We start from the raw sequence: 16,416 nt of genomic DNA on the forward strand, positions 1-16,416 counted from the left end.
TTCTTTTGGTACACTTTAAAATGAGGTGTGGTTCTAAGGAAATTGTAAAATCACAGTCTTACACAACTGGTGAATTTTATTTCCTTTAAAGTAGTCCCCATGAGGGTACTGTGTGCTTATTCCAACCATGCGGCCTCAACTCAAACTATTTGAGAATTTTGGGAGAACAAGTTTCAGATATTTGTAACATGTGGTAGTCTTCTAACTTAGAGGCTGGATTTCCAGGAAAATTTTGTCAGTAAGGTAAGGTGAATGCTGTCAGGTTGGTTAATACTATTTTGTTAGAAATTGAGAAGTTAACTTGGTTATGAGTCTGAATTTCCTATGTGGTTTGTAAGCTGCCACTGAAAGCAATCCCCAAATAGGAATCAAAAAAATCTGTTGAGCCATGGTGGCATCACCTATACCTGTCAGTAACTTATTTGATAGACAGCCATTTGGATTTTTATCTATTGTACATGTTAAACCAACCAGCTAGTCCATTAACAGACCAGCCAGCTAACTAGCAAAAGTGTCATTAGTAAGTCACATGTTGGAAGTCACACACTAGATGCCATCTGCCTGAAATACAGAGGAGCGTTTGAGATTTCCCTCTGGGGAGCCCCCAGCCTAACCCCTGTTGCAGTACTGTTGCACCTGTCATGTGGTCACTCACTTCATCTGCAATGCACACGCCTCCCCTCTCTCGCACCAGCTTGAAGGCTTCCTTTAGAAACCCCTTTGGGTATTGAACAACTCCATTCACCCCCTGCAAAAGACCAAACCAAGAAGACCTATAATACAGCACAAACCCTTTGAAAAGTTCTAAAAATGTTTAAAAAAAAAAGAGGATGGGTCATTATCATTATCATTAGTGATAATGGCAGCTTTTAAACCCATCTGTACAATTGTTTCAACTGTGGGTGAAAGAGGAGCTGTTACCTTTATGCTGAGCTGTATTGGGTTGAATAGTGTCATCCCTCCCCCCCCCCCCCCCCCCCCCCAATTCATGCTCATCCAGAAGTTCAGGATGGGATCTTATTTGGAAAAAGGGTTTTTGCAGTTGTAAATAATGAAGGTAAGGTCATATTGGATTAGGATGGCCCCTAAAATCCAGTGACTTGTGCCCATATAAGGTTATGTGAAGACAAACAGAGGAAAGACATCCATATGACAATGGAGGCAGAAATTGAAGTGATGCATCTGTAAATCAAGGAATGCCAAGGATCGCTGGCAGGCACCAGAAGCTAGGAAGGGATGAGGAAGGATTCTTTCCTAGAGCCTTCAAAAGGAGCATGGCCCTGCCAACACCTGGATTTCAGAATTTCTAGCCTCCAGAACTATGAGAGAACAAATTTCTTAAGACACCCTAGGAAACTAATATACATGCCTTCTTGAAAATGAATGCATGCATTTATTCTTCTTTAAAATTAGAAAAATGTAGAATAAGGGGATTTGGTAAGATTAAAGAAAGGCCTTTCTGACAGTGTGGGCGTTAAACAGCTACTAATTGCTGAGGTTTCCTTTTCTTTAGAATTTTAGAAAGTCAATAGTTTCATCTATATATCAGTTCAATCTGGGAATAGAAGAGATGTCTTTTATAGAGGCAAATGGGAAACCAGGGGCCTTCTTTTTTCAAACAGAGGGAGAGAATGAAGGGGAGGAAGAGGAGAAGGATATAGTATTGAACACTTAACCTTGTTTGGAATTCTCTAGAATGAGTTAAAACTTGCTAATAATTTAAAACTCAGCTCAAATGTTAATATACCCACTTGAATTGGTTCTGCAAAAAATCCAGCAATTGACTTGGCCACAGTCGTGTTCAGAGTATCTTTGAACTGTTCAATATACTGGTCTTTAGCTTGGCAGGAGTCTGGAAAAACACACACAAAAAGTAGGTTTTGTAGATGTGAGAATGACATCTAAAAGAAAGGAGAAAAACATAATAAAGAGAATAGAAAGCATGGTGAGTGAATTGATTAGAGTCCCCTAGAATATTAATCAGGATGTGAGGATTTGGATTTCTCATTCTGTCAGAATGATTTGTACTTTGGATCAAGGAGGGAGATTAAAATAGCCACAAATGCATAAAACAAAAACAAAACACTTTGATTGTTTCCAACTTGGGAAGAAATACCTCCAAACATCACTGAGTCTGGTATAGGTAAATGTTGCACGTAAGGATACCCATACTCTGAAGTGGGCAGATTTAATTCAAATGTAATTGGAGTAAGGATTTAATCTTTTTGAAAAGTACTCTATTTTATTTACCTTTTATCCCCACTTTTCCTTTTTCTTTTGGCAGGGGCAGGCACCAGGAATCAAACACGGGTCTCCAGCATGGCAGGTGAGAATTCTGCCTGCTGAGCCACCATTGCACCACCCTATCACCACTTTTCAAAGCTACATGATTTTAAAACTGCGAAGTATCTCAGTTTTTAGAATTAGTAAGTAGATTTGTAAAGCAACTAGAATTCAGCCTAAAAAGGAATGTACTAGCACCAGCTTGCTTTCATCTTTGCAGCATTTGGCACTGTGTGCTGCATTGTTTACAGGTCTTTTCTTGGGCAAGAACTATATCTTGTTCATTTGTTGAACTTCTGCTGCTGAGCAAACTGCATGGTATATTGTAGGTGCATAAAAAATGTTTAATCAGTTAAGAGGTAAATAATTGTAGAGATTTTGTCTATGAGACATTGAGAAATTTACTTGAAGCTCTTTCTTATCTGAAAAGGGAGTAAAGTGTTCATATTCAAGTGATTTATCTTCCAATTCACTAATTCTCCTTTTAGTAGAATCTAGCCTGCTGATAGACCCACTCACTGAGTTTTATGTTTCAATATTGCTTTTTTTACTACTAGAAGATATATTTGTTTTCAAAAATGCTTTGTTATTCTTTATAGTTCCTCATCACTTGCACTTATTTTAAATTTTAAATTTGATTTTCATTAAACATATTAAAAACATTAATTTTATATTCTGTCTGATCATTCCATCATTTAAAATCCATATGGGTCTGTTTCATGATCATGAGGTTTTCCTTACTTGCATGTTGGTTATTTTTGGCTAGAAGCTTTTTATTTCCCCTTGGAATTTCATTTGTGAAATTCTTCCAGGCCTAGAATGAGGTAGGTTCCTCCGGAAAAATTCACTTTTGTAGGCTCCACACACTTGTAGCATCACCAATCGAAGATTCCTCTAAATGACCAGCTTGATATGGAGAGTTCAGAAGGCCAGAAAGCCTTAAGATGCCTGTCTGTAATTCTCATTTTCAGTGATGACTCCCACCCACTTCCTGCAACAGCCATCTCCTCCTATTTCCATTTTGCACCAAAATCCTTGCAGACACTTTGGTGGGTGAGGAGTCACTGCTGGTGACAGGTTTGTTTCTAGTTGACCCATGGAGGGCCAGTCTCCTTCAGAATCTGGCCAACTTTACTATTTGATCCCCTCTTTTGGCTGGGTCCTGGGTATTATCATCCATTCTCTGCACTTCACAGAGCTATATGAAATAAACTCAAGGTCACCAGGTTTGGCAAATGTCCTAAGGGCCAAAGCAGGCTGCAACACTCTCTGAGCTCTCTGAAATCCTGGGAATTCTTACTTTCTGAGAGAATACTTGAAGATGATTTTTTCATATTTTATGCAAAATTTTTAGTTGTTTTCAGCTGGAGATTGCCCATATTACCACTACCAGTTGTCCATGCCATTCAAATGTCTTAGCAACAATAACCATGCTTACATTCCCATTCTGCTTGAAGATGGTAGAAACATTCCTACCAGTGCTGCTGAATGATTCAATAGTTGTGAGCTTTGTCACACAGACAGGCATGGGAACCTGTGGATGGGAGAGGACAGGAGAAGGAGAAGACTGTCTGAGGGAATTGTCCAAGCTCCAGAAATCTTCCATCTGCATGGCATCATGGAAAGCAGCAAGTGGCAAGGAAGCAGGAGAGGCAAGGGAGAGGAATTCTCTTTTGAAATGCCAAAGGCCCCCTATCAACTGCAACTTTAAGCAGCTGAACATGCAGAAATTTCATCCATGCCTTTAATTTGGTTCTAAACAGCACTGAAAATCAATTCCATGGACAGCACAAGAAATGCAGAAGTGGGAGGTAGATGAGATGGGAGACCCTGGACTCAGTGACAGTGAAACAAGTCTGGGAGGTAAGAATTACTGCTTGTCCTGATCACACCTGCTTAGAGATGTAGCTGGAGTCCTGTCTCTTGAAGGCTAGAGATAAAGAACAGACGGCAGCAATTGCCATTGAAACTGAAGTAGAAATATGTTTTTTTTTTAAATTTTTTTATTAATTAAAAAAACAAACAAAACAGTAAGATATCATTCCATTCTACATATAAATTCAGTAATTCTTAATATCATCACATAGAGAAATACGTTTTATACTTTAGCTCGTCATTTAAAAAATTGGGAAAACACTACTTAGTCCAAAAAGCATTTTTTTTTTTCAGGCTACAGATGATATTTGGGGAATCTTGATTGACAGAGGTATCTGATATTTTTGGTTTATTGTATCTTGGGGATGTGGTGTGTGTGTGAGTATAAGGACAAGAGTGGTAAACACAAAAAGAACATAGTTTTAGCATCACTTACATTGTTTCAATGGGCAGCATATAGCAATCAAATAAATTTTTGCCTCTAGAGATTGAATTTTCTATTTTTATTAGGAAAGGAAGAGAAAGCAGCATAGGATGACATTAAAGGAAGGATCAGACATATGTTCAAAAAATATAATTTTCCAGCCCATTACTCATTAAAGGGTAGAACAAAATCAATCCCAGTAGCTTAAATTTGGATGAACGAAGCCAAGAGGAGGTTTTGCCAGACCTCTCATGATTTTCTCCCTATTATCCACAAGTTCAATGGCGAGAGGGGTTTTTTACTGTAATCAGCTTTTATTTCACATTTACTTCATAGGCTTATCGCTGTAACTGCAGGTCAGGCCACCTCTAGAAAGAAACTTGGCATTTAGTGCAGTGGTGTCACTATGACACCCCCAAGGGGGGTGGAGAGAGGACCTCAGCTGGGCACTATCCAAGCCACAGAGCAGAGATGGAACAGTTCCAATTTGAGCTGGTGGAACAGAAAGAACTAAGCAGAATAACGAGCCAAGAAAGAACAAGTTTTAAGGGGAAAAAAACTTGCCTTTCCAAAAGAAGAAAGAGAATGACAAGATCAATAGCAGGATTGGGACATCGGGGGTTGGGGACAGCAGTTGAGGAGAGGTGAATTTCATCATGGATTAGATCTGAACTTCAGACCTTGGAATGATCTACTGAAGCAAAAAAATTCTGGGTGGGGGTGGGGGAAGACAATGAAGTCCATCACATAAACATCTGTATTAGGTCCACAAAAATGGCCTACTGGCTTGCGCTAGGAGTGATGATTTAATTCTAGGTGAAAATGAAAACTGCAAGTTTGGCAGCCAAATGCACCTAGTGAACCAGTCCTGAGAGGAGCTGAGAACTGGAACTATCTGCTTTCAAAGTTCTTTCCATGTTGAGATGCATTTGTAAACATATGTGAATATACTTGCTTTACAGCAAAGAATGAACTTTCCTCAGGTCCTAAAAGCAACAGAGGAATTGTATTCCAATTTTATTTAAAAATTTTATTTAAAGATAAAAGATCTGTCTTAGCTCCTAAAGATTGGAGTTAAGGAGACAAATGACTTGACATATGCCAAAGAAAACAGCCCAGAGAAGCAGAAATGTCTGCCCATCACTGTCATTTATCCTCCTAATGTCACTAAAGGGATGACCAAGGTGTTCTTTCAACTTCAAGTTGGCTTAGGGCTGATGAGAAGGTCTTAGAGAGGGAGAAGACTGAGATGAGAAAGAGAGAGAGAGAGAGATAGAGAAACAGAGAAAGAGAGAAGGACATAGAATAGGGAGAGAGGGAAATAACCATTTCTTAAAGTGCTACCTGGTACAAAAATAGGTTCTGCATCAGTGGGTTTGCAATCAGATGGATGGAGATCTGCAAGGTGCATCCAACCCATTTTAGTTCTCGAGGCCATACAGGCATGATATGTAGATATGTCTTTTCTTGGCATTTCTGTTATCTGTCTTTCTCTACAGGTAGGTATATCTATCTCTATTTTACAACAGAGAAACCTGAAGCAAAAGATAGGGCTTTTGCTCATGGCTGGACAATGGAAGGGCTGAGAGTGAAACCCAGATCACTTGACTTTAAGTGCTTCCTGTCCTGGCCAGCAGAAGAGGATTTTTATTTTTGCCTGGGTTCAACTTGACAGCACATCGGTGTGAATGAGGATGGTACTAAGTGTTGGGAGCACTGGCTTTGCAGTCAGAAGACCTGGGATCAAATCCTAGCTTTACTGGCCCCTTGGTGTGGCCTCAAGTTTTCTCATCTTTAAAATGAAGGGGGTAAATCATAACTTTAAACTTCCTTCTGGCTTTAAATTCTGTGACCAGGACATTTTGCCTTATTCCAATGACCATTCCTCCATCTTCCTACCTCTGTTTTGACATCATCCAATTAGACTTTCAAGATGACTATGAATTTCCTTCATTTCAAAGCTGATTTTTCAGACTTCCAGTTTATATTCATCCTCTCTGCAGGATGACTCATACGATTCCATTAAAGATGTTTGGGGCTGCAGCACTTAGTTCTTTCCTTTAGAACTACTTAGGAGTAGCTATTCAAAAGGTCTTGTGTTGTAATGACATGTATAAGGCAGGACTAGACGATTAGCAAAGAACCAATGTTATTTTTATACCTTCTCTCCCTCACATTAAGACCAGGTAAAGAATGCAGTTAAAAATGTGATTCGTAAATAGAAATTTTCCTTTTAAGAATGCCTGTACAACATTTGCAAAAGATGTCAGTAGACTCCAGGAAAGACCTTATGTTTTGACAGATGCTCTTATTTTGGCTGGCACTCCGGATCCCTGGAGAAATTCTTGACTAGAGTTTTGAGATTCCTGAAAGTATTCTTTTTTCTTCTCCTTTTCTTCCATCATGAAATGGTAAATTATTCCACAAACCTCGTTTCCTTTCAAAATAATACCAGGGCTATTAATACCAGACCTGTTGCACAACATTGAAGACTGTCTCTTGGTTGAGTACCAGGTGAGTCTGTCTAACTGAGCTCTGATAGCATGTCATGCTTTCCCCCCACAGCCGAGCTGGTGCTCTGATAGTGAAGAGGTAGGAGGTCTGTGAAATGTGCTAATAACAAGGTGTCTATTTCTACTCTTGTTTTCTTTGACTTTTTTTTCCTCTTTCCCATTTTTTTTTCTTCAAATGTGATCATTCATTCAGGAATGGTTCTGCCTTTCTTCAAATTCCTTACCCCTCCTGACTGCCCTCTTGGTCCCTCCCTCCCTTCCCAGTTGGACCTGGTGCACAGCTGCATTTCCTAACTGTTTGCACTGGAGAATCTCGGCAGTGGCTTCCTCCCCAAGGGCCTCGGAAAACATCTGGGCACATTGTCTGCAAATGACAAAAGAAGGAGTTTGGCAAAACAGGGGCACAGGGCAACCACTTTGGGGGCATATATGGTAGCAATCAAGGCAAGAGGGTTCCTTAGTTTGATATTGAGATCCCCCCCACACCACTTAAGAAGAAAACATAATATTATTCTGGTATAAGGACAGAAATTTTTTCCCTTAGAAATCAGAAACATGGGCATGCCACAGAAGAATCTGCTCTCAGTTTTATCCTGGAAACAATTGCTTAAGGGTTTAGTAGTATGAGCATTCGAAAGAAGAATAAGAATAATTAGGAATCTGATTCTGATTCTGAAAAGGTTGGAAGTACAGCAGGTCAGAACCGAAGGTGAGTACAATGATGATTCTATAGAAATGGTGTGCGTTCAAGGCTCTGAGAACTTATTTCAATGCATTGTTTCCAGTTTCCTTGATTTTCTTTAAATGTAAAACAAATTAAAGAAAAATCCAAGGCCCTTCTAAGAACTATGTCACCCAAATGGCCTTTAATTCAATTAAGTCGAATTGAGCTCCTGATTAATGCCAGGCTTTGTATTAAATTCTAATTCTAATACATGGAAAATCTTATCAATATTTTCTGCAAACCCAGGAGCCTTTAGAGAAACCAGATACAAAAACCCAAAACTCACTGCTTGGCAGCTGGCTCCACTGGAGAGTTCCATCTTGAAGGACCCTACATTTGTCAAGCCCTGTGTGTATGGGCTGCACCCATGGTAAGCTCCCCTGCAGAGAAGAAACAATAAGGTGGATGGGGTGAAAGGTTACCTGCATTTCTCCTTGATTGAGGGCTAAGGAACACTGAGGAGGACAAAAGGGGCATGAGGACAATGGAGAGGAAATAGAATGCCATCAATATTCAACTCCAGTGATTTTAAAGAGATTTTCTAAGCCTATGTTAGGGGAATTTAGCATTTATCTTTTTTTACAGGTCTCATAAATTTGGAATGCTGCAAGGAAGTTTTGGAGATCATCTGGTCAAGAATGCTGACTTTGAGCTCTGCCATACCTTTTTCCTCTAAAGTAATGAGCCTAATCTTTCAGCAAAAAAAAAAAAACCCAGAAATTATGTATTTTCAATGAATATTAGTTGTTAAAATCTCCACTTTGGAAAGCCAAGTATTTGTCCTATGATTCAATTGTTGCTCAGCAACTTTGGGAACTCATCATTAAGTGCCTTATAAACCACCTTCTTAGGCATATAAAACACACTGCTTTTTAAATTATAGTCTAAAATAGTCATATTTAGTACAAAGTATCCTAATCACCACTTTTGACTTCAAATGAGTTCTGGCCATTTATCAAATCAAAAACTTTAAATGATGAGTATTTAGGACTATTAAGACTATTCAAAGAATGTCTTGAAAGAGGAGGCACAAAGTTGTGCTGAGCCCTGGAAGCGGCATGACTGCTTTGAGTAGATCAATGTACGTCTGTACACACATAGTTTGGAATGCTTATTTAAACAAAACATCAATCACAATTGTTTATTGACATAGTTCTTTGACAGCAAATGTTTCCTTGGGTCTCTAATAACTGCATGCGATGATTGATGATTTATTCCTTATAATAAATCATTCTCTCTCTCTCCTGTTGGTTCTGTTTCTCTGGAGTGATCTGGAGAGATCTGATTAATTTAGATCTCCTCTTCAATTCCCCGTGATGATCTATGGCATAGGAAGACTCTAAATTGTTCATGACCCGAGTCAAGGACACCGTATGTTGGATTAGGCCAATTCAAATGGGGTTATTGAGTCATAAAATTCATTTGACTGATCCTGCCCTAAAACTTAAATTTAGAACCCCCCTCCCCACCAGAAAAGCTCTTCTCCTGCTCCATGCCATCATTTAGTATCAGTGTAAGTCACTATGGCTAAAGTTGAGTTTTCCAAGGTGTGATTACCTGAAAGAAATGATGTCTGTGTTATTTGAGTGTGCTCTGGCCATCAACATGGCCAGGTCATTGGCTTCTGAACCACTGTTAACCAAGAAAATGACCTGGAGAGAAAAGGAAGACATGTAGTTTCATACTTTCCTTCTTTATTACCCCAATAATTTAAAATTGCTAAAGACAATGTGTTCCTGCCTCTGATTATTAAGGAGAATGCCCCTCAGATCAGCCTTTCACTGAGCAACTATTATGTGCTAGAGACACAAAAATGGCCAAAGATTATCACAATTGTGCGAGATTCTGGACTTTCATTGGCCTTATTTGATACTCTGCAAGGTACCTGGGGAAATCTGCAGAGGTTAGTGGCCAAATGGATCCAAAGAGTGGGTTTCTTGGCCTCTGAACTAAGCCACTCAACCTGGTTCACAAGGCTTGGACCAAGGCAGTTTCCCTGACCTAGAAGGCTGTCCCAGCCTGGAGGTTCTGTGCATAGTTGCATGTTTAAAAAACAAACAAAAAATGCACTGCAACTTGGCTAAAAGAATGGGAGAACTGAAGAGAAATGGACCCCATGAATGGCCAGGCTCTGGGGCTGGGTGGCATGAGCTTGTGCCTTTGGTGACTTCCTTGCCTCCGTCCTTCTATAAATATCCTCCTGCTGAACTTAGGTCACAACTATTCCGAGTTTCTCCATCTGAGCTTAATGGTAAAGTAATAATAGTAGCTAACGTCAGCTCCTGACACTGTTCCAAGTACTTCATATGTATTAACTCATTTAAATGCCTTGGGACAAATCTTGACCAATATTTTAACATCTCAATTTAGTGTAGAAATTCTTTAAGTGTATCTTACACTAAATGAACTGGACTATTCACTGATTTTATAAAAAGTGACTCAACTCTTTGGCAATGAAGAAATCCAAATAACTTTGCAGAGCAGCTGTGGAGTAAAGAGAAAAAAAACCTTTGAGGAAGGTGGAAAAGAGCATCAGGAGGGTTGGATCTCTTGGTGAGCGAATTCTGCCAAGATGTGTTGGTGAGGGGTGGCCAAAGAGATGTGACTGAACACTGCCCCTGTCCAGCTTGTTTCACCAGCAATTTATAAATTCCTTTCTTCTGCTCAACTGCTTTCAGATATGGCTAGTAGCCTGACAGTACAGTTTTACAGTGCACAGACTGAATTCCCTGTCCATATTCCTGCTTCCTTTGGACCTCCCCACAACCTGGGCTTTTGAGACTGCTGTCACTTTGAGTTGAATATATCATACCTTAAGTGGTTCAGGGAGAAGACCTGAAAGCTTCTCGGCATATTCATGGATTGGAGGATGGAAGAAGACGGCACTGGTATGCCACAGGTGGCCTAACTGCTTTTGTGCCACTGCATTTACCTTACTGGATAAACAGGAGAAAAGAGTTACCCACATGGCCAGCAAGCATTTCCCCTCCAAAATACACCTTGGCTTTTGAATCAAGCATACAGCTACTTCTCAAAGAGTTTCCAGAGGTAGATTTCATTGAAATGCAAGAAAGGATGTCTTTAAACACCAGAACTGTCCAGAATGGAATGCGTTGCCTCAAAAGGTAATGAATTCTTCTTCAGCACAAGTATTCAAATGGAGACTAATGATTATCAGGGATTTAAAGAAAGAAATTCTTGGCCTGGAAGGGTGTTTGGTTTTGTAATCTCTCCTAGCTATACATTTTCTTACCCTTTAAATAATTAGGAAAATAGTGATGTCTGGATGTAAGCCAGGGTGTCTTCCTTATCTTCTAAAGAGCTAGAGATCTCTTCATGAACATGCACGCAAGATCAACAATTTTTTCTTTGAAAAAGATTCAAATGTCTGGGACTGAGTAGTGGTCCATGTTTATAAACATTTTGTAACTAAGAAAACACATTATTTGAAGGAACAGGCCAACCTTATGGGATAAGCAGGTTCATGTTGAGAGATAGTAGGAAATAAGTGTAGATAAGTGTGGGATCTGACTTAGAAGACCTTAAAAGATGGACTGAGGTATTTGAACTTGACCTAAGGAACAGAAATTCCTAAAGTTGTTGTTAAACACCAACTCTATTTGTTATTTATATCTGCCACACACAGAACAATCAGTTCTGTGATTAAATCATTTTGAGAAATACTAGCTCAAACAGATTTCTTTACTGCAAGATTTGTTAGTGCTTTTAATAAGCTAATGTGCACCATTTCTCTCCAAAAGGGAGATATAAAGTCTTTACCAAATTTATTTTCTCATGGTGGGATTGGATTATGTACTCCAACATAGACATGTTCTTAATCTTAGCTCATTTTCCTTGGGTGTGAATCTATTTTAAATTGGACTTTTTGAAGATGTTACTTTTAATTAAAGTATAGTCCAACTGAAGTAGGGTAGACTTTAATCACAATTACTGGAGGCCTTATAAAGAGAACCCAGAAATCACAGAAGCCAGAAAGGAGAGGACATTGCCTTGTGACAGGAGATAGAGAATAAAAACAAGCCAAGAAACCCTAAGGATTGCCAGTAACCAGCATTAATGATATCTTGTTAATATGTATATGTATATATCTTCAAGCTTCAAAATCATGAGTCAATAAATTCCTGTTAAGCCAATCTGTTGTGTGTACTTCTCATAGCAGCTTGGTAAACTAAGAGAGTACCCTTTTCCTCTACACCTCTCTTCTGATCAGTGACCCACAGAACTCATTTTAGAAAACACTGTGGAATATCGAAAGATGGACAGAAGAGACACTTGGCAAAAGCAGTGTTCAGCATAGATCTGAGAGGCACATGACGGGAAGAACGGAGGGAGAAGATGGATAATGGTGAGACTATCTTGGAGGGCTTAGTGGCTTCCCCTGGTGGGAGGATAGGAGCTCTCAGTAAGCTGAGTTACTGTGAATTAGTGAGAGAGTGCCCAGTAAGAGAGGTACTTTGGTGGTATCACGTTAGTTGTAGGGAATGAAAAGCAGATTAAAGTCAAAGGTGACTTCAACATTCTTGCTTGGAATATTGGGAAAAACCAGGCCTAGTTGGGAAATACAGCCGGTTTTCTAGCTACTCAGTTCCTAGCAGAGGGCTTTCAGCAGAGTAGGTGGTTCACACGTGCTCCTCGAATAGATGAATATGCAAATAGAGATGGTTCTGTGGAGAAGATGATGGATTTAGTCTTGGGAATGTTGAATTTGAGCTGATGGCATGGTATCAGGGATGGGGGTGTCCTGGAGCCAGTTGGAAATGTAGGGAATCTAGATTTACTTACTAGACTTATTACAGTAGCTCGTTGAGGATTAATGAGCATGTTTACAATTTTTCTCTACCTCGATTTTCTCTACTTCTTTCATGTGTTTGTCCTATAGTTTAAATTGCATCTGAAATTTATTTTGGATACTCCCTAGGACTTGGCACAGACCTGGTGCCTCCTGAACGCAGTAGGGGAAGGGGAAACCTGATGGGGAGAAGGTGAGAGCTGAGGCCTGGAACTAACACCTCACCTCCTGAAAAGTAGCTAAAAGAAAAGCTTAAAAAAGACATGTGACTTTCACAGAAAGGCCCCAACCTAATCAATTTATTTTAGATTGGCTAGGTTTTTTTTTTTTTCCATTTAAAGTTAGTTTTATCAGCCAGATTATTAAAGGCAAGAGAGAATATATATTAAAATGAGATGGCTCCACCATATAACCAAAAAAGATCACAGAAAAATCTGCTTGGAGGGCATTTGCATGGGTAGAGGGTGAGGGTGAGGTTGACAATCAAGCCTGCAGAGAATCTCAAGATTAATTGAACCATATCTTTTCAATGTCAATTTCCAGCTATGATCATGCCTTTTCCTTATCTTCTTCACTTTTCTCATCCATCACTCAGAGTTTATTAAGAACATCTTCAAACTTAAAGTTATTTCTCGTCACTCATCAACCACCCTCCCACTCCCTCTCATTCCATCTCTCCACACCTGCCGGTGTTTCTCTGAGAGCCACCTGGCTTCCCCTTCCTTTCTGCTCTTTTATTAGCATATTCACCTCTTTATAAGGCTGTTACTAGACAGTTGAAACACATGGCAATAACCCAGTCATATGGTACCTGCTGTACTGCACATGTAACTAGAATTACAAAATTTTGAATTGTCAAAAAGTGAAAAAACTGCAGTGATACATTTTTATTCAGGAAATACAAGATTATGTCAGGCATAATCTGTAAGAAGTATATATTTTTTAACCAGGACAAGTGAACCAAGTCTTCTGAACCACTAATATAATCATTAATTTGCTTCCCAAATATTCTTCTGGAGTGAAATTCCCCCCAATGTCAAGGATACTCACGGGTTGCAGTGACCGACACTGACAGTGACAATCCCTGAAAAGAAATCCAGGTATCTGTTTCCCTCCAAATCAAACAGCCACTCCATAAAACCCTGATGGAGCAGCAAGGGCTTCTGAAAATACGGTTTCATCGTGGGAGAAAGATGGTGCTTGTGGATCTCCAGGATACGGTCATAGGCAAGGGACTGCAGACAGACAATATTTAAAATCTTTCTTTTCCTTACATCAGCACTTCTTACAAACTTAACAGCAGGCCAATATAACATTACCTAGTCTTTCTTCTGAACGGAGCACAGGGCTGCTTGCCCTATAGAGACTCACAGGTGAGTATTAGATAATATTCTCCATACGAAAATCTAAGGCCCTTTCTTTAAAGTAGGTAAAATTATTTCTCATGGCCTTCAAAACCTTTCTAGATCAAATATGAAGTAGGAGGCTGAGATTTTCTGTCTCTCAAAGGAAAATCCTTGTTCTGAGGTGACTTTAGCTATGAACAGAAAACGGACTTTGGAAGTAAAATGTCTGAACCAAAAAAGCATTTTTTATGTTATTAGAGAAGTTGTGGGTTTACAGAATAATCATGCATAAAATACGAATTCCCATATACCACTCTATCATCAACACCCTACACTGGTGTGGAACATTTGCTCCACTTGATGATAGCATATTTTTATAGTTGTGCTATTAATTAAAGTCCATGGTTTAACTTTGGGTTCACTGTTGGTGTAGTGTGGTTTCAGAGACTAAAATTTTTTAAAATTCTATTACCATATATACAATCCAACATTTCCCTTTTAAATTATATTCAATGTATATTTCAGTGCTGTTAGTTGTGTTCACAATGTTGTGCTACCATCATCACCACCTATTACTAAAACATTTCCATCATTCTAAACAGGAATTCTGGTCATTTTAAGTCTAACTTCTCATTCCCTATCTCTACCCTGTCCCTTGGTAACCTATATTCTAGGTTCTGACTTGATGAATTTGCTTATCAGAGATGACTTTACCAAGTCAGTCTTTCCCAAGTGAAACAAGGCCTGGAATCCCCAAAAGGGGCACAGACCAGCTCCAAAGTGTCCTGGGGAGAGGATCAGGAAGGTGCCAAGAGTTTATCCAATGGCTCGCCAAAGTGGAACTTTCCTGCTTCAATTAACTGTCCCCCACAGCCCTGAAGAAGTTTGGTGTCTTCAAGTCTCCACTGTCACTGCCCCTATCCAGGAGGGTTGAAACAATGGCTGCTGCTGTCTTTGTCCCTTTCTATGGCCAGCAAGTAGTCAGGGCCTGGGTCTTGCATGGCCTGCTATAAGAATGGAGGATGGGCACTGGTAGCCATGTGCAGACATAGCAATTTACAGTTCTCTACCATAATTTACCCGCCTTTTCCTCCCACTCGTCCCTGGATGCTGTACAGTGTTCTTCTGGTCTCCAGAATTTCAAAACAGTTGTTTCAGATGGTTCCTGCCAGTTGAGTATTCTTTTTGGTAGAGAGGCTGGGTCCTGGAGCTCCCTATCCAGACATCTTTCTACAACCCTCCTTAATAAAGCATTTTTTTTGTAGTATTTTTTGAAAACAATAAAAATAAACAAACAAAAAACTTCTGGAGGGAAGTACCAGAAACTGTTGAACTGTGTTCTACTAGCCTTGCTTCTTGAAGACGATTGCATAATGAGATAGCTTTTACAGTGTGACCCTGTGATTGTGAAAACCTTGTATCCAATCCTCTTTTTATCCAGGGTATGGACAGATGAGTGAAAAAATATGGATAAAGAATAAATAAATAATGGGGGGGAGAAGGGGTAAAATAAATTGGGTAAATTGAAATACTAGTGGTCAATGAAAGGGAGGGCTAAGGGAGATAGGTTATATGAGTTTTTCTTTGTTATATTTCATTTCTTTTTCTGGAGTGATGCAGATGTTCTAAAAATGATCATGGTGATGAACACGCAATTATGTGAGCCATAGATTTTATACCATGTACGGACTGTATATGTGTGAACATTTGTCGATAAAAATATATATAATACTATCAGGAGCAAGGGCTGGTGTTTGTGTTTTTAATTGTAAAACATCTATTCCATGTTTTTCTTCTTTGTGGCTTCCTCTGACCTATATTTTGACTCAACAATTATGTAGAATAAAAATGTTACTGGGACCATACAGTATTTGTCCTTTAGTTTTTGGCTAGACTCACTCAGCATAATGTTCTCTAGCTCCATCCATGTTATTACATGCTTCATAAGTTTATCCTGTCTTAAATACTTTATGGTCCCACTGATGTGAACGGACACTCGAGAATAAACTTGGAATATGTCATTGGTAACAGAGTCCAGCAGGAGGTAGAAACAGGGTAAGATAATGGGTAATTGGAGCTGAAGAGATACAGACTGTGCAACAGGACTAGATACAAAAACCCAAAAATGGACAGCACAATAATACCTAATTGTAAAGTAATCATGTTAAAACACTGAATGAAGCTGCATCTGAGCTATAAAAACAAAACAAAACTATTGAGCCTGTCAATTCATAGCTATCTTGATGTCTCTGTGCAGACATAAAATATAATCTCTTAACTATATGCATAGGGAAAAAAAAGGAAATAATTTTACCCTTGAAACTGAAAAAAAAAATGTTACTGGGAGAGAGAACTCATCTTATTGGCCTGAGAACAAAATGATAAATTTTTAAATTTTTTTAGTGTAGGGATCAGGAAGGTCAGATCACGCACTGCCATAT

General features: G+C 39.2%; 1 protein-coding gene across 5 annotated transcripts in view; it reads right to left on the bottom strand.

Moving 5' to 3' along the window:
* The window catches only part of AGXT2 (alanine--glyoxylate aminotransferase 2), a 38,943-nt gene that overhangs the window by 16,482 nt on the left and 6,045 nt on the right, over positions 1–16,416 (bottom strand). For all 5 annotated transcript variants that reach the window (XM_077116952.1, XM_077116949.1, XM_077116948.1 and 2 more), the window contains 7 exons: positions 13,680–13,864; positions 10,632–10,755; positions 9,377–9,471; positions 8,106–8,199; positions 7,366–7,459; positions 1,752–1,852; positions 656–748 (listed from right to left, as the gene is read on the bottom strand). In XM_077116952.1, coding sequence (XP_076973067.1) covers positions 656–748; positions 1,752–1,852; positions 7,366–7,459; positions 8,106–8,199; positions 9,377–9,471; positions 10,632–10,755; positions 13,680–13,810 — 732 coding nt within the window. In that variant the 5' untranslated portion in view covers positions 13,811–13,864. The remainder of the gene's footprint in view (positions 1–655; positions 749–1,751; positions 1,853–7,365; positions 7,460–8,105; positions 8,200–9,376; positions 9,472–10,631; positions 10,756–13,679; positions 13,865–16,416) is intronic.

The sequence above is a fragment of the Tamandua tetradactyla genome, chromosome 9 (assembly GCF_023851605.1).
Source record: "Tamandua tetradactyla isolate mTamTet1 chromosome 9, mTamTet1.pri, whole genome shotgun sequence".
NCBI lineage: Eukaryota > Metazoa > Chordata > Mammalia > Pilosa > Myrmecophagidae > Tamandua > Tamandua tetradactyla.